The 23734-nt window shown below is 42.7% G+C and overlaps 1 protein-coding gene across 1 annotated transcript in view; it reads right to left on the bottom strand.

The window, feature by feature from the left end:
• Window positions 1-561: 561 nt before the first annotated feature.
• LOC117094877 (myosin-IIIb) overlaps window positions 562-23734 on the bottom strand; it is a 116187-nt gene continuing 93014 nt past the window's right edge. The window contains exons 8-12 of the mRNA XM_033231169.1: window positions 21903-22014; window positions 20797-20959; window positions 18404-18484; window positions 5208-5309; window positions 562-809 (exon numbers count right to left, since the gene is read on the bottom strand). Of these exons, the coding sequence (XP_033087060.1) occupies window positions 703-809; window positions 5208-5309; window positions 18404-18484; window positions 20797-20959; window positions 21903-22014 (565 nt within the window). The 3' untranslated portion in view covers window positions 562-702. The remainder of the gene's footprint in view (window positions 810-5207; window positions 5310-18403; window positions 18485-20796; window positions 20960-21902; window positions 22015-23734) is intronic.

Here is a 23734-nt window from a genome sequence, read left to right on the forward strand (position 1 = left end):
GGAGGGTTTGTCGTACATTGTAGGAGGTTTAGCAGTGTCACGGGCTTCTGCCCATTGGATGCCAGCTGCATAACCCTTCCCTCCAACGTTGTGACAACCAAGAATGTCTCCAGACATTGCTAAGTATCCAGGGGGAGGATGTTTAACCTAATGAGGCTAAGTACAGATTTAACCATGAAGAGAATTCAAAAAGTAGGGTTGTGTTCAGGTTGCTCTGTAGAATAAAGACTTTGCCCGCGACATGGGAGAATCTGATGGAAACACTTTTTTTTTTTTTTTTTGAGATGGAGTCTTGCTCTGTCACCCAGGCTGAAGTGCAGTGGCACAATCTTGGCTCACTGTAACCTCCACCTCTCTGGTTCAAGCGATTCTCCTGCCTCAGCCTCCTGAATAGCTGGGATTACAGATGCATGCCACCATGGCTGGCTAATTTTTGTATTTTTAGTAGAGATGGGGTTTCGCCATGTGGGCCAGGCTAGTCTCGAACTCCTGACCTCAGGTGATCCACCTACCTCAGCCCCCCAAAGTGCTGGGATTACAGGCATGAGCTACCACGCCCAGCCCTGGAAACACTTTTTGGTTCCACTCTCTCCAGTTCACCAAAATACCATAGCGGTAGAAATACTTCTGTTTCATTATCCATTACCACTTCATTATCCATTAGAATGGAGCACCTGAGTTTACAACAGGGAACTCTTATACTCACCCATTTTTCTCTGTGGCAGCACGAGAGTTGCTTGAAGTCTGTGCGTGACCATTGTTGGATTCTGCTTGTGAACGGCTTCTATGATCTACAGAGCCCCTGAAAACTGAGAGAAAAGAAAGGAGGGCTAAGAATATGTTCAGAAGTAGGTAGGGTTAGGTTTTGGTGCCCATCTACACTCTCTGCAGCCCTTCTCTCCCTGCCCTCATCCCACTCCCTGACTTTCTATCGCTTTTTTCTAGGATATGTCATTAAAATTGAGCTCTTCTCCATTCCAGGTCTTGTTCCATGCTTGGTCCCAGTCAGCAAACTGTTTTCATGCTTAAAGGAAAACAAGCTACCTCTCTTTGGCAATAGATATAAAGAGTGAACAGATTAGAAGCCCCAAGTGATTTGGGTCCCAGTAGAAACAGTATACAATAGCTGGAACAACACTGTGCTAAAGTCAGCAGATCAGCTTCTAGGCTGGCTAGGCTGCCTGCTGATGTGGACAGGTCAAGGAACAAAATGTGATGATGTGGCTAGGATTAACTGTAAACAGAGAATCATCCCAGGAGTAACCTATTTCAACATTTTGCTTGAGGACAGTTTACCGATGAGTTTCTCAAGAATGAGGGTAACAAATACAATTCTTTCTTCCAGTGACCGTGGCTAATCAATCATGGCCTTCTTTTCTACTGAACTTTAATTCAACCTCAAGTTCCTTCTTAACACTTCGCATCAGTGGTTGTCAAAGTGCGGACCCCCAACAAGTAGCATCAACATCACCTAGAAACTTATTAGAAATGAACGTTCTTGGGCCCAACTTCAGACTTTGTGAATCAGAGACTCTACAGGTAGAGTCTGGCAATCTGTGTTTTTATCAAGCTCTCCAGGTGACCTTGATCCATGTTAAATTTTGAGAGACACTACTTCCAGATCAGTGAGTCTTACTCCTGGCTGTACATTAGAAACACCCAGGAAGATTTTAAACATGCCTAGGACCAGCCCCTAGAGATTCTGACATTGATCTGGGATGGGACCTGCCACCAATTATTAAAAGAGCTCCCTAGACAATTTTAATACGTGGCCAGGGCTGAGAACCACTCTTTCAAGTAGTCACTACCAATCAATCAGGGTTGGAAGGAGACTGCACACCTATTTGCCATGCTTATTTTAGATAACCTTGAACCATCCAAACTGAAATATAACCAACAAGGATAATCTATACATTTGGGAATTGTGACTTACTGTGGAAGATGCATAAATGGTTGACGTTAGGATTACAGAATACATGATAGAAATGGAGTGTAGAAAAATAAATAAAAAGTATAGAAATAAGTTGTTTTTGTGTTGTCTGTTCTGGAAAGAACATGCGCTGATTTTAAATTGTTAGTTTGGCTCCTTAGCATAAATATTTCTTGTCTGGAATAAATGCAATTTTTGAGGTAAGGTGATGGATAAAAAGACTTGTTGTTGTTGTTACTGTTATTATTGCTACAAACACCAAAAGGATAAAGAGAAAAATTTAAGTGAGACATTAATACATTTTTATTATTACACACACACACACAGACAAAACATTATGGCCAAACAGTGAAACAACAATATTGAAAGAAGGAAAAAATAGAAATCAAGAAAAATAGCCACAGCCTGTCAGAATTTCATTAACTAATTCCCTTCCTCTCCCCCATTGCCTTTTCTCCATTGATAAAATCCTCCAGTTTGAGCACCAGGCAGGATTTCCCCCTCTGGGAGATTCTAAACCACTGTTTGGCCCACACTCACTTGCAATGCTGTGATAAGCAACATAAAAGCAAGAACTGACATAAAAACAAAAGAGGGGAACCCACTTCAGGGATACAAATATCTTTCTGTTTCCCTGTTAAGAAGGAAAAATCACCACAAATAATTTTTAATCTTATTCTCTGGCCCAACTCAGCAGCACTAAGAGCTACCAGTGATCAAAGTCCAAATGATATTGCCCTTGTGGAAAGCTAAGATTGCAAGCTTTTGTCTGTACCTATTTTGAGATCCTCAGTTAAAAAAAAAAAAAGATTGTAAGGAGCAATAGCCATCCAGAGAAGAAAAAAAGCACAAAGAGATCTAGAAAAAAAACTGTAAAATCTCTTTTGGTTTGGGACTCTCCTTATGAAGGCGCCATGTCCAAGACCAGAATGAGAGGAAGCAACATCTTTACCTGGTTCAGCAAATGCGCCCAGCTACTTTGCTGGGGTTTCCATAGAATTTCTGTTCATGTAATTGAAAGGAAAACTTATTCCATGTTTCTTATTAATTTATACTTCAGTCATCAAAATATTGATTTTTAAGAGTTATTTGAAGCATAAAACCAGAAACTTACAGAATATTCTGAATAAAGCTTAGAGGGAATCTGCTCATCCATCCTCCAGCTTTGCTGAAGAACAGGGAGAAGGATTTGGGTCAAACTAAAGAGATAAATAAGATGATCAAACCATTGAATTCAAAGCAGCATCCAAAATTGTCAGTTTTCAGTATGATCTGGCGACAGTTGGAATCACCTGGCTTCTCTCTGGCAAACGAATTGCTGAACAAGGAAATTGGAGAAATGGAGATACGAAGGAAAAAGAAGAGAGAGAAGGTGACTCATTTTAAGTGTATGAATAGGTTGAGTTAAAAAAAATTAGACCAGGCCGGGCACGGTGGCTCACATCTGTAATCCCAGCACTTTGGGAGGCTGAGACGGGTGGATCACAAGGTCAGGAGATCAAGACCATCCTGGCTAACACGGTGAAACTCCATTTCTATTAAAAATACAAAAAAGCCAGGCATGGTGGCTGGTGCCTGTAGTCCCAGCTACTCGGGAGGCTGAGGCAGGAGAATGGCGTGAACCCGGGAGGCAGAGCTTGCAGTGAGCCGAGATTGCTCCACTGCACTCCAGCCTGGGCCACAGAGCGAGACTCCATCTCAAAACATAAAATAAAATAAAATAAAATAAAATTAGACCAGTGACGTGGCTGAAAAGTAAAATTATGAACTTAAATATTTATAAAATGCCAAACTTGGGGAATGTGCAGGTGTGACAATAGAAGCTTCTCTAGAGATGGGTCACCTTTCATCAGGGAAGGTTCCTAAGTGTTTCTGGTTTAATGAAGTAAAGCAATACTTGGAGCGGAGTTCTGGAGGAACTGAATCCTTCCAAACTTTGATTGAGCTCTATGAGCCATTCATATTTTTCAAGGAGAAAAATTAGTCAAGTGTCAAGTCTTTACCAGACTGTTTTGAAGTAAGATGGAAAAGCATTTAAACAAAAAACACCAAGAACACCATTAGGAGGTGTTGCAAATGCCTTTGGGGCCACTTAGGAAGAAATATAAATGTGTGAAGTATCAGGCAAAGAGGATGGGAAATAGTGGGCTTTGTGATGAACCAGAGAATTCACACCCCACTTAAAGACATTCAGGTTCAAAGTTTTTTAAAAAGCACTGTGCCTGGCCAAACACAACACATCTTTGGAGGATCTCCTATTTGTGGCTTCTAGGGGGAAACAGTGGTCCGCACCTTCAGTCAGTAACAGCCAGCCACGCTTCTTTTGAAAATGAAAACTCTCCCATTGTCTCCATCCCCAAGTCTCCTCAAGTTCAAGAAACACTGATGTTCTCCTGGATCCTGCTACCTCTCTTTGTCTCCTACTCCCTACCTCCTTGCCCCAAGGTAAAGTTCCAGTTCTATATTTCCTTGAAACAGACTGAGTGAGAGATACTAAAGGAGTCTGAAGTACCCAGAGCCTCTCTGCCTACACACTGGGCAGTGGCACTGGGGTTGGCAGATAAACTGTAACTGTAAATTCTACCACAAAATCCTTACTTTCCATCAAATGCAGGTGCTGGTATTAAACACCATACTTCAAAAATCACAGCCTCTCAAGCAGAAGTCCAGGGACCTTCAAAATTCAAAAGGGTGAGACTGCAATATTTTTTAAACGTTTGAAAACCACGATTTAGTCCAATTCTCTCATGTTACCATGACTGGAGCTTAGGGATATTAACTGGTGGAGGACTGAGACCAGAAACCCATGTTTCCACTTGTTGTCTACAGTACCCCTTCCTTCCATGAATGTTCTCAATCAGTGTGAGATTTATATACCAGGTTCTGGATCACAGATCTTCCCGAGACACAAAACTTTCCTCAGTCTTAAGGTAAATCTGATACAAACATGTCAGAGTCTGCCTCAAGAGGACGAGTTAAGGAGAAGCCATTGGTAAGGAGAGCTGCAACTAGACCAGTGTCCCAGGCAATATGGAAGGAGGTGGAGAGGCAGCTGTGAGGAACTCAGCTTATCCCTGTCTATTCTATTCCCTTCTATGATATCACCTTTCAGAGTCCTCTGCAAGGTTGGTCTTAAATTTAATCAGCTGTCACCTATAGAAAAAAGGAGTAGCGGACAGAAGGTTCTTATACAACAGGTGATCACTTCCAGCTTTGGAACCTTCTCTGGAACGCTCCTGAGTTTAGAACACCCATTCCAAACCTCGAAAGACTCCACCTTTATGGTCACCAGGCTCGCTGCAGTCTTGAACCTTGGCACTTCCCCTGGGACCCGCTGCGACGGGGGAATGTGTCCCACTGCTTTGGTTTGAAGCATCCCCTGTGGAATGAAAGAAAAGGACTTTCTCAAGGTTATGCTCCCACACCTAGATGAATTACCAAACTGGGTGATACAAGTTGGCCAGGAAAATCCACACTTTTCTTATGGTTCAAGGCACCAAGGTGACTAATCTCACCTATGGACTTGGTGCGTATTTTTAAGATTTAATACACTATAGTTGAGAAAGGGCACAACAGTAGGAAACAGGAGAATTAATAATTGTTCTGGCTAGATTTTCCACTAGCTGAATGACATTGGGTAATTTTGGGGAAACTGTGTCACTGATCACATTAGTCAAATAGGGAAACTCAGTGACAAACAGATGTCATGAGTGCACCAAGCTAGGACTCTTGGTTTGGTCACTGGATAGCTTTCCTGCTGTCTTTCAGTTGCCCCTACTAGGGAAGTAAACCACAGGGTGAGCTCTCTCCCAAGAAGCTGCTCCTTTTTCTCCTCCACATCTCTGCCTCTTGGAAATGCCCTTCCCTTCCTGTTATCTTGCAGCCCTGACCACAGATCTTTATTATGCTGTCAGGGAGAAGATAGACTGCACACTATATTCACTTGAGAAATATCACATGGCAGCTTCTCATTGTCCAGTCAGCTTACTTCCTGCTGGATTCCCCAAAATAATGGCTCCACCAGGGATTTTCACAGCTGTCACATCTCTTCTTCCATTCTCCATGACCTCAAGGTCACGAGGGGCTGAAGATGTTCCAACATCTTTTACCTCAGATATCTGGAGAAGGCAGGTTCTTTTCATTGGATCTCCTGACTTTAGACAGAAACTACACTGGCAGTAGGACTCCCCCTCCTCATGGAGGAGATTTTTTCTGGTCCTGCCCCGAGGCAGTCAACCCTAACTCTGTCCACATCTCCTTTTTTCCTGGCCTCTTACCTAGACCTTGTTCTCACTTCCTGCACCTTCCTTCTGGCTTTGGTTATTTCTATTTCTGGCAGCAGTGCTTCCAAATGTACCACATTAGAATATTTGGTATCTCTGACCTTTCTCCTTTATTATTTGCTCAGATGCAATTTTTAAAAATCCTGTCTTTCTCCCTCCTTCTGGTTGACTCCTCCATCTTGGGCATCACCTTTCCACACCCAGCTTGCTATCACCCTTGTCTCTCCATTCCTTTCAAGTGGTCAAGTAAACATTTCTAGCTGCCTCAAAGTAAATTTAAAGAGACACAGGCCCTTCCTCGCATTCTAATACAGAAAGTAAGAGTAAAAAGAGATTAAAGATATGAAAGCACCCGCAACTTTTAAGGGGGGTGTATCAGTTTGACTAGTGATAGCCCACAATTCATGTCTATTCAGAACCTCAGAATGTGATCTTACTTGGAAATAGAGTGCTTGCAGATGTAGTTAATTAAAAATGAGGTCATGTTGGATGAAGGTGAGTCCTGAAGCCGATGACTGGCGTCCTTACAAACAGGCCATGTGAAGATACAGAGAGACTCAGGGAGAAGGCATACGACAATGGAAACTGAGAGTGGACTGATGGGTCTACAAACCAAGGAAGGCCAAGGATTGCCAGGAACCAACAGGAGACTGGAGAGAGACTTGGAACAGACTCTCCCTCAGAACCTCCAGTAGAAACCAACATTGCTGACACCTTGATGGACTTCTAGCCTCCAGAACTGTGACACAATAAGTTTCTGTTGTTTTCAGCTGCATAGTTTGTGGTAATTTGTTATGGCAGCCCTAGGAATCTAATTTTGGGGTTGGGGAGTAGCATGACAGATGTTAAGGATGGAAATTAGAAGAAAGAGAAGGAAAAGATCAAGCTGAAAGGTATGTACTTTCAGCTTGATTTGGCTGGGGGGTGCGGGGGAAAATTGGGTGGGAAGAGGTAAGAAAAGCTCCATTATTTTTATTTAACAAACACTGTCACACATATGGATTATTATGTTCTATGCATTGTTCTCAGTCCTTTACAGACATTAACTCATTTAATCCTCATAGTAACCCTAAAAGAGAGCGACTACTTTATTCCCATTTTACAGCTGAGGAAATTGAGACAAGGGGAGGTTAAATGACTTGCCCAAAGTCCCACAGCTGTAGAGTGGCAGAGCCAGGATTTGAATCCAAGCACAAAATTTTTTCCTAATGTCTGAACTCCTAAATATTACATGATGCAGGTCATTTATTTAAACATTTAAAAATAATAATCCCTATTCTCCTTTTTTTCCCCCTTTATAAATGAAAGTAAAAAAATCAGACCTTTGTACATTCTTTCATGTGCTTGGGCCTCTAATGGTCCCACAGATTAGCTGCTGCAGAAAGAGGCTCTGGCCTGGCCTGGCATTTAGTAATCCACCCAAAGGACAGATCAGGCATTTTTTTCACAGAGACACTGTCCTGGTAGGTTTCCTGGTTGGTGATCTAGGCTGGGTAAACGTTCCTGCCCTCATAATGGGCCTGGCAAAGGGCACCCACTGTATCTGGCAGAGAAGGCACATATGGATGAGGCACAAAAGCCCAGGCTTCCCCTCCTAACTGCTGCTGGCAGATTTTACAAGGAGCCAGTGTGGTTTCTGGCTTGGACTGACAGCTGGTCATCAGCCATCTTATCAGAATATAAAGGATAAAGAGGCCAACTTGTGGGAGGTCTGACAGGCAAATGCCACCAAAAGCAGCACCAAGAAAGCTGGATTCTTAAAGAACAGAATCTCATTGACACATTTTTTTTTTTTTTTTCTACAGCCCATAAGAAATCCTGGCCTCCATCTCTACCACACAAAACAAGTCTAGCAATTTCAGGCCTCTGAAAGCATTTTCCACTTTGATTATCCAGTACTTAATTCCAGTCATTATCCCAGTTAAACTTTGACTGAGTTCAAAGAAAATCTTGCCTGGTAACTGTTTTCCCCAACCTGGAAGCCAAGGCAGGAAGTTTTCCATTATCCTCGAAATCAGTTTCTTGCTTGTCCTGGAACAGCATTGTCTGGGGAATTCCCCTTCTTTCTGATCATCTAGGGACTGTCAATCCATTCTCTTCTGACTCCCACCAACTTCAGGATTTCTTTCTTAAAATTTATGTCCTGCCTGCTTCTGGTAGCTTATAGACTGTTCGCTTCTTGTGGCTGTGTTAAGTGGCTCAGTTTTGTATTCCTCTCACACCTGGGTCAGGGGGTTTAGTTTGATTCCATGTAAGACTGCTCCGTCTTGATGGGAAAAAAATGTTTGTGGGTACCCCAAAAGAACCTAGCAGAATGTTCTGCAGAGACAGGATGTTGAGAAAATGTTTGGAAGGAAGGACAGCAAATAAGGATTAGGAAGTCTGGATTATAGGAGATTTCCTAGCTTCCACCTGTAAAATGAAGCAAGATTCCTAGCCTACTTCTCAGGGTTACCATAATGATAATTATGGGAAGTAAGGTGTGTGCAAGTGCTTTGAATAGACTATAAATTGCTATGCAAAAGTATAAAATAACCATATCTGTCAGCTAATCAAAAAGAAAACAACTCCCACTTCTAGGATCATTCCTGCCCCTACAGTTCTAGTTTCCTGTGAAGCAAAGTTATTTACTTTCCTATACATTTTACTTAAAAGGAAAATGCTCTAAATGTTTATAAGAGCTTTATTTATAATCACCAAGAACTGGAAACAATCCAAATGTCCTTCCGCTGGTAAATGAATAAAATTGTGGTACATCCATACACTGAAATTCTGCTCAGCAATGAAAATAAATGAACTACTAAAAAATGCAACATGCAGATGAATCTCAGAAGCAGTATGCTAAGTGAAAAAAGCCAGACTCAAAAGTTTCACACTGTATGACTCCATTTACAGAGTCAAGACTATACGGACAAGACTCAGGAAGAGGCAAGACTATAGGACAGAAAACCCATTAGTGGTTATCAGGGGTTGAGGGTGAGTGGGGGTGGACGTCAGGAAGGGCATAAGGGAACTTTTTGGAAATGTTCTTTTTCTTGATTGTGGTGGGGATCCAGTTTTCTCAAACTGAATTTTACTGTATGTAAATTATACTTAATAAATTTGACTTTTAAGAAGTTACTAGAATTTTTAAAAATAAGGCCTCCTTTTCTTCAAACTGGATCTATTCCTAGAAAGCAGGATCCAATCTGCTTCTAATCCATCAAGAGGAAAGAGTCTGATGGGGAGAGCCTTGCTGTTGATGAAGGACTTTTCACAACCATTTGCATCATTGACCATAGCTGGTTTTGACACTAAGTACTTGGCTCAAAGTCTATGAAATTAGCAGGCTCTAGTTATTTGTACATCTCAACCGTCACAACTTTATTGACGAGAATGGCTACCAGCTGTCACCCTTGCCTCTGTGTCTGTATTTGGTGATTCAGACTTCATGGCCACAGCAAATCAAACCGTGATCCTGCTATGGCTCATCGTGTTGAGGTTTGAACTCCTGGCCAAACGGCTGTCGCTCAGCTGTTACGCTGCCAATCACCCGTCACTGTGGGTTAAACATGATAGGTTCACCAAGATCTTCCAACTCTTCAGACATCTGAAAGGCAACTTGCTTTCCACACCAGAAGGCAACAAATCTGGGTGATATTTAGCTCCTAGATTTTAGAATTTCTGGCTTTACGGAAGCAGGGTGACAAGGGAACTTGCTATCTTTCAGAACAAGTTGCGAAAGGGCCTCAAACTAGTGAGGGGGAAAATTATGTCAGGAGCACAACACCTAAGTCTTAACAATATTGAGGTTCCTGAAAATTTTATATACACAAATGAATTAAGCTTTCAGTACGAATGGAGCACAGCTCTTTGCAAAAACAAAACAAAACCACTTGAAATCTCTTACATGTTATTTATTGTTGTATTCTATTTTTTCCCTGTCAAATAAACAAGACATAAGTTAAGACTTGGAAAATTCTTTATTTATTTATTTATTTTTCCAAGATGGAGTCTCATTCTGTCGCCCAGGCTGGAGAGCAGTGGCATGATCTCGGCTCACTGTAAGCTCCGCCTCCCGGGTTCACGCCATTCTCCTGCCTCAGCCTCCCGAGTAGGTGGGACTACAGGCGCCCACCATCACGCCTGTCTAATTTTTGTATTTTTAGTAGAGACGGGGTTTCACCATGTTAGCCAGGATGGTCTTGATCTCCTGACCTCATGATCCGCCCGCCTTGGCCTCCAAAAGTTCTGGGATTACAAGCATGAGCCACGGCGCTTGGTCGGAAAATTCTTTTTATGAAGATTTTACTGTAATCGAATTTGAGATTTGACAGGTACTATTTTTCTCCAAAACTGAAAGAAATTGTTTCATCTTTTTGAAGTTACAGCATTTTGTTTTTGTTTTTTTGAGATGGGGGTCTCACCATGTCACCCAGATTGGAGTGCAGTGGTGCAATCTTGGCTCACTGCAACCTCCACCTCCCGGGTTCATGCAATCCTCCCCGCTCAGCCTCCAAAGTACCTGGGATTACAGGCATGAGTCACCATGCCCAGCTAATTTTTGTGTTTTTAGTAGAGACAGGATTTTGCATGTTGGCCAGGCTGGTCTCAAACTCCTGACCTTAAGTGATCCACCGGCCTCAGCCTCCCAAAGCGCTGAGATTACCTGCTTGAGCTACTTTGCCCAGCCTGAAGTTATAGCATTATTATGTCCTCCATAGAAGAGTATTTCACAGACTTTTTTTTTCCCCCTATATAGTTCACATTTAGGAAGGGAGTACAGAGAGGGAAGTAACATTTCATTTAGTGAATATGTACCATGTGCCAGGTACTGTGCAGGATGCTTTGCATATATACCTGCTATGATCTTCATAGCAGTCCTGAGGATTAGGCCTTAATGAGTCCCATTTTACAGCTGAGGAAACTAAGGCTCAGAAGTTAAGTAATTTTCCCCAAACCACATGGCAAATGGCAGCATAGCCATCATTTAAAGTTCATTATTTGACTCTAAACTCCATATGCCTAGGACAGTATTTTAACTCTTTCCAAAGCTTTGACTGGTACCTTATGTCCAATGTGCCATATTCAAGATGGAAAGCAAGAGCAGGGCATGGTCTACTGGAAAGAGCACTGAGTGAAGGCTCTGAAGAGGGCTCTGAAGCCGGTGCTTAAATTTGAAGAACACGCCCGGCGCGGTGGCTCCCGCCTGTAATCCCAGCACTTTGGGAGGCCGAGATGGGCAGATCGTGAGGTCAGGAGATCGAGACCATCCTGGCTAACACAGTGAAACCCTGTCTCTCATAAAAATACAAAAAAATTAGCCGGGCCTGGTGGCGGGCGCCTGTAGTCCCAGTTACTCGGGAGGCTGAGGCAGGAGAATGGCATGAACCTGGGAGGTGGAGTTTGCAGTGAGCCGAGATTGTGCCACTGCACTCCAGCCTGGGCGACAGAGCGAGACTCCTCAAAAAAAAAACAAACAAATAAACAAAAAACCCTTGCAGAACACATAAGGAGAGATACAACTTATTTAACTCTCTGTACTCCTGGTTCATCTGTTAAGAGGTAAAACAAAGCCTGCCTTTCTATTTCCAAGAGTCTTTTGAAGAAAAATAGTATGATCATTCTTGCCATAGCCCAGTTAGTTTTCCCCTAAATGTTTCTTTACTATTGTGTAGTTACAGTCTAGACAACAAATAAAAGTTATAAAATGTGATAACATATTCTACAATTCTACATGAAATTTTTTTAAAGACATAGAGTAAAGGCAGCTCAAGTGTGTGATTGATCATAAAAAGGTTGTTTAATTCTGTGTTGAGGTGGCAAAGATACCTTTTCAGGCACCACTTCTTTGCAGCCAGAGTCTGGAGCGCTCAACAAGGTTCATAATGGAGAAAACTGATCCAAATTGGAGGCTCTAAACACTGGTGTGCTCTGAAGTTATCATATTGAGTCCTAGGGTACCTCATCTTAAGCAGACGTGTGCCGTGCCAATATGATATTGGGCACAAGTGGACCTCAAGCCCACAATGACTTTGCAGCTTCCTCTCTGTGTATTAGGTAAACAGTATTCTGCCCTCTGGCGTATTTAATCCTAGCACGGGCAATAATTTTATTCCATAGCAAAGGGGATTCCTGTGCATTCCAAACTATGCCATGACAAAAATTCTATTGTTTGTGCCAAAGAGAGATTTGGCAGAGCTCATTTCTTGTCAGAAACCTCGAAGCCACAGGCCATTCTCTCTCTGCACTACACCACTTGCTCTAAGCCTTGTCACACACAAGGCATGTTTTCCTAAAGTAAATCACAATGCTTGCCCCCTAGACATTTCCCTCTACAAGACATGTTAAGCCTGCAGCTGTCAGAAATCAGCCCCAGGCCAGGCACAGTAGTTCATGCCTGTAATCCCAGCATTCGGGGAGGCCGAGGCGTGTGGATCACTTGAGGTCAGGAGTCCGAGACCAGCCTGACCAACATGGCGAGACCCAATTTCTACTAATGAAAGAGCTGGGTGTGGTGGTGTGTGCCTGTAATCCCAGCTACTCGGGAGGCTGAGGCAGGAGAATCCCTTGAACTTGGGAGGGGGAGGCTCCAGTGAGCTGAGAATGCGCCATTGCACTCCAGCCTGGGTGACAGAGTGAGGGAAAGAAAGAAAAGAAAGAAAAGGAAAGAAAAGGAAAGAAAAGGAAGAAAAAGAAAGAAAGAAAGAAAGAGAGAGAGAGAGAGAGAGAGAGAGAGGGAAATCAGCCCCAGTTTCTCAAGTATGGGAGAGCTAGGGAAACCAAGATAGCATGAGAGTGAAGTGAGCAGTGAGCAGGACCTCTCGCCTAGGACTAAAGGGCATCCTGTCCTGTGTTAAACAACGGTTTAGAAGATGGGGATGTAGGGGGATGAGGAGGGCTAGTTTGCAGTTCACAGTGCATCTCAAGCTCAGGTTCACCAGGTAAATTATTTCCCCCAGATGTTTCATTGCTATTCTGTGGATATGTGGATATGGAAAACACCAGGAAAAGAGAGGCAGCTGCCTCCTGCCCTGTGGCCAAGAAGAGTTTGGATCTTGTCTTCTTTCAGACCTGTGCTTCCTATGACACAGACTGTCACCTTGAAGAATTAAGCTTTTGTGTGAAATGACCAGGGATCTAAGAAATAGAAATGAAATGAGTGAAGAAAAAGTGAAATAGAGGTAGAACTACAAATAGAGACACACAAAAGAATGACAGAGGGCATGCTTGTTTTCCTTCTGTTTGTTCAAAATGGACCTTTTCTCTCAATGGTGCATTGACTTACATTCCCCCTCCTGTTTGGCTTGAGATCAACAATCTACTTATGTATGGATTTAGCAGGATGAAAAATATCTACTACAGTCATTTTTACCTTCAAGAAGCATGGGTCATTTCAATGTATACCCTTGGCTGTGTTTTGTAATAATTTGCACTCTTTGTATTGTTTTAGATTTTACAGAACTCCTTTCCAATGAGTGTTGGCAAAATATACAGTACTCGATTTATTCAAACAGCATGACTTTGAGGAAAAGCATATTTTAGAGCACTCTGTATTAGAGTCGGAGAATTTGAAGCCCCAAATTAAATCTCATTGTTTACCATGGGAGCCCCAGCATAAAGTAGGTGCTTAACAAAAAGTAGTTAAGTAAGTGAATGAAAGAAATATCCCAGTTTAAATATAGTTGTCCTGCACACGTAGGGCTGTATCTGGAAATTTAGTTCTAGGAAATTACAACCACCTACTCATTGCCAACCGACTGACAATGCTAAAGGAAACAGCCTTTTAAATAGTCTTTTGAAAAGACTAGGAGAAAACTTTGCACTGAAAGAGTTTAAAAGTTCAGGCAGTTTTAAACACCAAAAACTTGGTTCTGTTACAATGTAGGGTCAGGCTGTCTGGATATGATGTTTGCTTTCTCTTCTGGTAGCAGCATTTAAAGCAATTCTGCTCTGCACGCATCCCATGATGTGCCCAGTGGTTCCCAGCTGCAGTGGCTTAAAACGCCTGTTCACAGGCTCAAGGAAGGCGCCCTGCCAGCCTCGTCAGAGTCCCTGCTGATGCTGGGAAAAGCACTCTCCCCAAAGAGCATCAGAGGAGAAATGGCCGCCACTGTTAGAGCTATTGTTATCTTCTGATAACATCTGTGTGGTTGGCAGGGCCAAGGAGGGGAGTATGTAGGAAGCTGATCCAAGAACAGAGAGAAAGAGAAAACAACAATTTCCACAGCACTGAAGCAATTAGATGAAAACTTTCTGAAAACTAGTGGCTCTTCCGACTCCTGTGTGTGTGTGTGTGTGTGTGTGTGTGTGTGTGTGTAGCAGTGAAGTGCTGGAAGACCACTCCTCCTGGGAGACGCTTCCAGCCCCTAGGGCTACACTGTTACCTATTCAAAAGGGCATTTCCCCTTTGAGAGAGGGAGGCCCACAACTTTTCTCTCATCTAAAACACAGATCCTGAATTAGAGGGGCAGTTTGAAAGCCAATGCTTTAGAAAAATTAATGAATGAGACATTATATGTAGAACTTTAAAAAATTTCCCCCGTTTGTTTGTTTTGATAATTTTCACTGAGGAATGTAAGCATTTTTTGGTTGAATAAATGTAGTTAGGTCCAATTTCTGAAACATAAGGTAATTTAAAAATATAATAGATTAGTAATGGAATCAATGTCACTGTTAGTTTTTACTTAGAATACACCATCTATTTGAACACTAATATGTACATTTTTTTCAGATTTTAACAAAGTATGTATTTTAATTCTTTGGCATTTAAAGGAATGTGTTTTCCTGTGGCGAGAACCCAGTGTCAGAATTATTAGCCAATACTAAAAACAATGAAACACGCCACTTCTTGCCAAGGTGACATTCAAAGTTGCTTCCTGCCTCCCCCAGCCCCCCAAAAAAGAAACTGACGGACAATACCTTTGCTCAGGCTCCTATACTCTCTCTTCCTCTCCCCTCTCCCCCCTACATCTCATAAAGGCTCTTTATTGACTGTGCAGTGTTATACACATAGGAAATGTATCCTTGTGTACCCAGGGTATTTTTTTTCCGTTTGTTTTCTCTTCCAGCATTTGATTACTGGCTGGTGAACTGTTTGGGCCCACAGAGATCTCTAGACCACCAGCTCATGTATTTGAAAGGCATCTGTTTATTTTGAAAATGCAAATGCGGCCTACCTCAAAGACTGACAGGCAAGAAATGACCCACTGAGTTGGGGGGAGAGGTTTCCAGTCTGGAGCCCTGTCCCTCCCTCGATCACACCAAGACCACTGGCTGTCAGAACCACTTAAACCTGCTCCTGGAATCTGAGTGAAGGGCCCACAATTAAAAATGAGCAGGCCTATCTCTCAATAATTAGCCAGGCAGATCATTTCTCACTCAGTTTAAAGTAATGATGAGGACATTTACCAAGGACTCTGAGCCTTTGAAATGGTGGCTCCTAGACTGAGGGCTGCCTGGAGGAGGGCCTGATAACAAGGACACAGAGTTCCTAATGGTGGCCGCCCAGTCCTTAGGAGGAGAAAGCCTGGGAAGGTTAATTCCCTGACTTTGATCTCTGTCAAGGCATACCAGCAAGAATTAATTTACATTTCAGATGAAAAAGGTTGACAGCATGAAAAGGCATCTTGTTTCTGGTATGTGAATGTGCCGTAATAGATCGGGAATTCTGAAAGGAAGTTCTGAGGAAGCTAAAGGGATAAGCCGCACGGCTGCTTTTATTGGGAAGGAGATGAAAGGAAAACAAATTTCAATATGCGCTGCTCTGTAGCAACATGTAGGCCAAATGCTTCCTAAATTTCAAGGGCTGCTCCTTTAAAAATATATAACATATCTTAGCAATCTTAGCAACACCACTTAAGAAAATACTATGGGCCAGAACTAGAAATACAAATGCATTCCACAGAATCTAAATTTCCAATGAAATTATTTGAAAAAATAATAAATTAGAGAATAACCTTAGAAAACAACCGGAAATGGTTGTGCTATGATAACATCCCTAAGCCACTTCCTGTAGGCTCCTAAAGCGGGGAGCTGCTGTATCTGGGTCTTGTTCTACTCGGAAATGTCCTAATGGGACGAAGAGAGGCTTGTAACGAGATTATGTTTGGGGAAGATCACGACCCCAAACAGAAAAGTCAGAATGAGTTGCTTTGCTTCTTAGATAAATGCAATTATGCCTTCAAATGTAAAGATAGGGAAAATATTCCCAAGTAAAAGTAAACTGCCCATAAAATTGCAAACATTGCTACCCTATTCATGCACCTTTACCACCAACACAAAACCAGCATACCAATTCCTGTCCATGGTGTTGGCCGAAGGGCAGATGCTGTCTGCCTTTGCTCTGGCTGCCACACCACTTCTTAGAGGGTAGAGGTGGTGTTGGTGCCACCTTCATGCCCATCTAAGCCCCTGCAGACTCAGTTAATGGAAGTTCTCAACATCACTTGATAGGCAAGAACACTTTGGCTGCAAGGCTAAGAAAGGGGAGGCGCTCGCAAGGCTAAAAAAAAGGAGGCGCCCTTAAAGAAATGTGTTCTCTAAAGTTCCGCTGGGTGCTTGCAAGGCTAAAAAAAAAAAAAAAAAAGAGAGAGACACCCTTAAAGAAGTCTGTTTTTTATAGTTCCGCTGAGCAACATTATCCTTCCATGGTAGCTACCCCATAGGTGCTCCACTGAAAAGATACAATTATCACTATCCTGATAGCATGATGATGACGCAGACCCATTTCTGTTTTACAGCAGTGTTCACTTGGCATGAACAGAGTGCAAAACAGGGAGCACTCTAAAGATGATTTTCACTTAGGGAAAATTGGATTTATGATTCCTAATACTGAACTCAGTGGATCAACAATAAATACGCTCAAGAAAGTTTAAATTTTAAAACGCATGTTGGGCTTTGTACCAAACTGTAAGATCAGAAATCAGTTCAGTACCTTCGTTTAATGAGAGACTCTGTGTGTGTGTGTGTGTGTGTGTGTGTGTGTGTGTGTTGAGAAGTAGGCAAGTAGGGAACAAATGATGTGCTTTGAGTTCTCTCTTAAGCTGTAACAAGAATTGCATCCCTCTTCCTGAGGCTTTGAAGTTGTAGAGCTTAGAATTCCTAGGGGATGGTGTTAAAAGTTAACATTTGCATTTTAATAGCACCCTTTCCACCCAACTATTTTAGTTTTGAATGAAGACATCAGGCTTCTACAGTGGTCTAAGAGTTCTGAGAAGTTTACTTGGAGCCAGGTTCTGGGCAGGGACCTCTTTGAAAAGGTTGCAGCTATTTTATTTAAGAGTTTACTTCAAGCTCAGCTGTATGTGAAATCCTATCTCTCTCTCTGCTGCTGAGTCTACCAGCCTGGCTCTTTCTCTCATTCTGTCTCCAATTTCTTGTGGCTCCTGGAGCTCAGGGGACTGTTTCTTCCAGAGCCTCGATTAGGAGTATGCAGTTTCAAATGAGGGAGGGAGCCCAGGCTGGCAACCACAGTGGACACTGCCATTTGCCGAAGAGCAGAGTGACTGAAGAGCCAGAGTGGGGACGGATGAGTCAGAAACCAGAGCTCACACCTCTCAGGCTGCCAAGGGCACACTGAGCCACAGAAGCCACCATGTGCTCATGCCATGGGGCCCAGAGGACCATGATAGCTGCATATAGGCCTGGATTTGGGAAACTCAGTTTGCTGGGAAACCCTGAGTGATTCCTCCTCGGTGATGCTGAGAGAGAGGTCTTGCATATAATTAGAGAATTCCAAAATGGGAAGGCACCTTCCGGACCTTTTTAACCAGTGCTCTCATTTAACAGATGAGGGACATGTGACTCCAAGAGGGAAAGGGTTTTGTTCAGGTGGCAGCATGCGATGCTGACTGTATCCAAACGGCCTGTGTTCAAATGCTGGCTCGGCAACTAATGAGCTGTGTGGGGGTGGACAAGTCCCTTCACTTCTCAGTGCCTCAATTTCCTCCTCTATAATATCAGGTATACAAGAGAACCCAGTCAGAGCATCCTTAGCCAAGCATGGCAAACAGCAAATGCTCATGCTCACTGTTAGCATCAAAGTTATCACACAAGGAGGATTGGAACAAACACTAGGACTCCTGTCTCCCAGAACTCCTGACTCATTCCAGTGCTCCTGAATCATTAACCATTCAGCTTTTCTACACTCATAGGAAGTTAGTCACAGAATATTTTCAAGTGGACACTGTGAAAATGATGTTTTAATTACCTGCTTGATTATGAGCAGCAGACTCACTCCTTCTGTTGCTTATTTTCTTAAATTTCCTCCGAGCATCATATCCTCTCCAGGCTAAAAATATAAAACCATGTGCTAGGAATGACATTAATTTAAGAACGTGCCAGAGAATTGATATAAGCTGTTTTCCCCTCCATTCTATTGCCCGTCTCATCCTCCCTCCTGCTTTCTCACTGAACAAAATAAGCAGAGGTACGTGAGCTATGGCGAGAAGAGAGGCCTCTCTGTTCTCACAGCTTGGCTTTGAAGATGCTTCTGAGGGGTTGCTTTTGTTCAGGCAGTGATTTCCAGAACACTCTGGGTTCCATTGATGAATCACGTGGGACCCCTACCCCAGGTGAGATGGTTTCCTGTCATTCTAATCCCTGGAGAAAGCCCTGTCTTCAAGACTTGGGGATATGATACAGGGGGAGGGATTTGGGAGGGATGGTAGAAAGGAACTGGAATAGCTTGACCCTTTCAAAATCTGTTATTTGGGAGAAAAATATAAACATGAAAGTTGAAGAAGAGAAAGAGGGGAGTCGAGGGAAATAATAAGTAGCACAACATTGTCCTTTGCTGTGAGTGAATTCTGTGCCGAGAGGTATGCTGAGGGAGAGGAAGATGTGCAGCGGGAAGGGAAAAGGCAGGGAAGAAAGGTGAAGAAAGAGAAAAGAGGAAGGGACTCTCTGGGGCAAAGGTGGTAAGTCCTTTAGATAAAAAACTGGGGCATTAAGCCACCCAGAGGAGCATAACGTCTCTCTTTGCTCCTTCCATCTCTGAGCATCACAACTCTCCAAGTTGCTGGGTGAGCTCATGAAGTCCAAAATTGACTGAGGCACATTAGGATTCTGGGTTATGAGATCATAAGGGAAATCATCCAGTTTGTTCAAGATCTGGTGCTTTCATAATCATTTGTCCATTGCACAGGAACTTAAATGTTGTGTGTAACACTAATGACACATATATGTAAACAGAGTTACTGACTAGGCAGGGCACATGAAAGAGATTAGCAACCTGTCCCCTTGGTTTATAAGTTCCATCTGGACTAGAAAAGCCTTCTGGAAATGGCATTAGTAACTCTGGTACTGAACACCTCACCACAGACCTGAAGTATATATTATCTCAGTCTTTCTGGGAGATGCAGCACCTGTCTGTGTGACTGGGGCTTTACATCATTGGTCCATTTATACTGCCACTATCTATCTTGCCACTTATGTTGTAAAGACATGTTTGCTTACCTGCAAGCCAGGGACCATGGCAGCTGCTGGGGCTCAGATAATAATTCCCCAAAATATGCTGTTTGAACTTCAAACTTAGAGCACCTGGGGAGCAGCAAATGCAGGGAAGGGCTTTCTCTGAACTCTCCCTATCTATTAAAGGCTAGCTCCTCCAGAAGATTTTCAACTGTGTGAATCCCTTCCCCAGATCGCTCATCAACCAGGGGAAATTGATGCATACCCCAGGAAGGAAAACTGGAGTAAATATCACCCAGAGGTCAGATGACGTTTGTTCCAGGCTATTGCCTGTTCTTTAGGCCCATTCATTTCCCCCGAAAATCTTTTAATCTTCCCTTAAAATTATCTACATCTTCCACTTCCCTCTCCCCTATACAGAGGGTATTTAAGCTTCAACCATCTGGCCTTTGAGTTTCATACTTTTTATGACTTGCATGTTAATAAATTTGTATGTCTTTTCTCCTGTTAATCTGTCTTCATCAGTTTGTTTTATAGACGCAAATTATCAAACCTTCAGGACACAAAGTTTCTTTCACCCCTACACAGTCTTGCTCATGGCTGTGATTTCAGCACCTAGCCTGTGCAGTAGGCACTTGATACACTTTTTTTTTTGTTGTTGTTTTTGTTTTTGAGAGGGAGTCTTGCTCTCTCGCCCAGGCTGGAGCACAGTAGCACAATCTCGACTCACTGCAAGCCCCGCCTCCTGGGTCCATGCCATTCTCCTGCCTCAGCCTCCCGAGTAGCTGGGACTACAGGCACCTGCCACCACGCCCGGCTAATTTTTTGTATTTTTAGTAGAGATGGGGTTTCACCATGTTAGCCAGGATGGTCTCGATCTCCTGACCTCGTGATCTGCCCGCCCTGGCCTCCCAAAAGTGCAGCGATTATAGGCGTGAGCCACTGTGCCCAGCCTGCACTTGATACACATTTGTGGAAGGAAAGAAGGAAAGAAGGAAAGAAGGAAGGAAGGAAGGAAGGAAGGAAGGAAGGAAGGAAGGAAGGAAAGGAGGGAGGGAGGGAGGGAGGCAGGCAGGGAAGGAGGGAGGGAGGGAAACCACTTAGAAAAGAAACAGTTGAGTATTCCCCAGTACTTAATGACATGCCAATACCCAGAGCCAGAGCAGTATTTACGAGAACTGGACCATTTACCTGACTGGATGGCAATGGCTCCCTTCTCTCTCTTCTCTCTGACTCTTTTGTATCTCCTGGCTCCAAGCCACCCCTTGGTATATGCCTGTAGCACAACCACTCTGCCTATGACTTCTTGAAGTAGCAAATTTAATTGCTCAACATGGTAATATTTGAGAAAAACCTGAAACGAGACATTATTTTTAACATTATATATGGGTTCCTCAACAGAAATTCACTCTACTATAGCATAGTCTAAATGAAAATATTAAAACAATAATATAAATAAAGTTTATAGCGATGTGACTTATGCTCACATTACTGACTTCATGGGGGTAAATACAATTCTCCTTCTAAGATTGAGCCAATCCTTGATAATTGATGTAAGCAGATGATGAGATCAACAGGGTTTTAGTGATTCCAAACGCTCTTCAGGCCTGTCTCATGTCAGTCAGGAGTTCCATTTTCTCAGTATGAGCTCTATCTACTCTCTTTCCCCATAGCCTCTGATAAAGGTGCTGACCAAGAGGAATGACCCAGCCAACAGTGGAAGTTCAGAGGGTGAGGTACCTGGATGATCCACAGTGATCTAATTTCTGCTGAGTAGCAGCAGTGTTGCCATCGACAATAAGGCTGAGGCTGGTTTTTTAAGGCAATCAGGATGGACCATACAAACCTGGGATCCTATGGGGACGTGATGTTCTCCCAAATGAAAAGCTACAGATGCTGAGACTAATAATCAGGCTATGTAGCAAATAACATGAGTCCAGTGAAAAAATCGACAAAACTCTACTAGAAACTCACCACTGCCATTGATATGATTTGTGTATTTACATGTGGTATTGGAATAAGCAGCACTGAGAAAAGAAACATTTTTAAATGAGCTCAAAGATTTCATTCTAGAAATGCTAAATGGCTCTCAAATTACATACAGAACAGGAGGCAAACCCTCCTCCTCTACTCCCTAAGGTCCCCAACCTCTTGACATAAGACCAGCAAAGATCATTGTTAGGCTGGGGTCTTGTTTGCTAAGCTACACAACTTACAGAGCCATTCATGCTAGTGACATCACTGACAAGAGACAAAGAAATCATATGGGACAATTTGAACAATAAATAACAAACTACCTTTGTTTTTCCCAGCACCCAGTGATCTAATCTGGACTTTTCCAAGATAGCCACACAGCTCTCTTTGCTGGCAAGAGGTGTTTGATGTGCTCTGAATGCCAAGTAATAATACCTGCAAAATAAAAGAGTTTAGTGAAGCATTTTCAGTCATCATTTGAGTCAGCATAGTAGAATTACTTGGGGCCATTAACACACCTTGTTTTTTAATAGTAAATATTTGTCGAGCACCAATAATAGCATAGTAGGTAGTAAAAGACACAAAATTTATATTTATTAACTTGGCTCTTACCTACTTTCATATGTTCTGCAATGTGTATTTATTTCCCTTTTGATGTTGCTTTGTAATTCATATTCAGTGCATACTTGGTGTCTAATGCATGCAAAATCAAAATATCTAATCCTTTTAGAAAGCTGAAATGTAGACAACTCCCCTAGTGAAAGTAGTATCACTATTATAAAAAAGAAATTCCATTGTATATATTTTGACTCTGCTTTGCAAAGTCCCATCTAAAGCAATTTGTAGATAGCAGAAGTGATCACAGCCTAACACTACTGATTCTGCGGAGGGATTCATCTTACTCAACGTATAGAGGAGGTATGTTTTCTTGATACAATCATGACAATCACATTTGTTTTCTTAAATTACTTCATTTTACTGAACTTCCAAACTTTCAGATGAAAGAATTTCAAAGAAAAACATTGTAAGCACGGAAAAGTATCCTTTTTTTTTTTTTTTTTTTGAGGCAGAGTTTTACTCTTGTTGCCCAGGCTAGAGTGCAATGGCACCACCCTGGCTCACTGCAACCTCTGCCTCCTGGGTTCAAGCGATTCTCCTGCCTCAGCCTCCCGAGTAGCTGGGACTACAGGCGTGTACCACCACATCCAGCTAATTTTATATTTTTAGTAGAGATGCTGTTTCACCATGTTGGTCAGGCTGGTCTTGAACTCCTGACCTCAGGTGATCCACTGGCCTCGGCCTCCCAAAATGCTGGGATTACAGGTGGGAGCCACCTTGCCCAGCCAGGAAAAATATATTTTCCTCACCCATCCAAGTTCACAGCTGAGGTCCCTAGAACAAGAGACGGATTAACAAGAGAAATACATACAAATTCATTTAATGTCAGTTTTAAGTGACACAGGAGCCTTCATGAGGAAATGAAAACCTGAAGAAACAATTAGACTTGTGTATTTCTATGCCAGCTTTGATGAAGAAGTAGATAATTGTGGAGAAACAGACTTGAAAAAAGAGTTTATTACCCTAATGGTAATTAACTGAGGGAATTTAGCAAGACCTGTTTGTTCAGATTCTTCTCTTTGTACCTGTGTCTTCAGAGATAAGAATGTTCCTTTTCTTTGGGTATAGGAAGAGTAGCTTTCACATGTGGGTCTTATGACCTGCTTCAGGGCAGAAGGGCAGGAGAAGGTGAGAGTGACCTTACTGCCTCTGCTATTTTCTCAAATGCTACAGTGCCATATTTTGGGGTAGTGTGTCTTTAAGTCCATCGTTACCAAAAGGGATTTTTCCTCCCCTTTCCTTTCTTCTCCTTTATTCTCCCTGTTTTTTAAAAATATAACTTGTTGAGGCACCAGGCATAGTGGCTCATTCCTATAATCCCAGTACTTTGAGAGGCCAAAGTGGGAGGATCACTTAAGCCCAGGAGTTCGAGACCAGCCTGGGCAACATGGTCAAATCCCATCTCTGCAAAAAATTTAAAAAATTAGCCAGGCATGGTGACATGTGTCTGTAGTCCCACCTACTTTGGAGGCTGAGGCAGGAGGATGGCTTAAGCCTGGAATTTGGAGCTGCAGTGAGCCATGATCATACCACTGCA

Source organism: Trachypithecus francoisi, unplaced genomic scaffold (genome assembly GCF_009764315.1).
Source record: "Trachypithecus francoisi isolate TF-2019V2 unplaced genomic scaffold, Tfra_2.0 Lachesis_group13, whole genome shotgun sequence".
NCBI lineage: Eukaryota > Metazoa > Chordata > Mammalia > Primates > Cercopithecidae > Trachypithecus > Trachypithecus francoisi.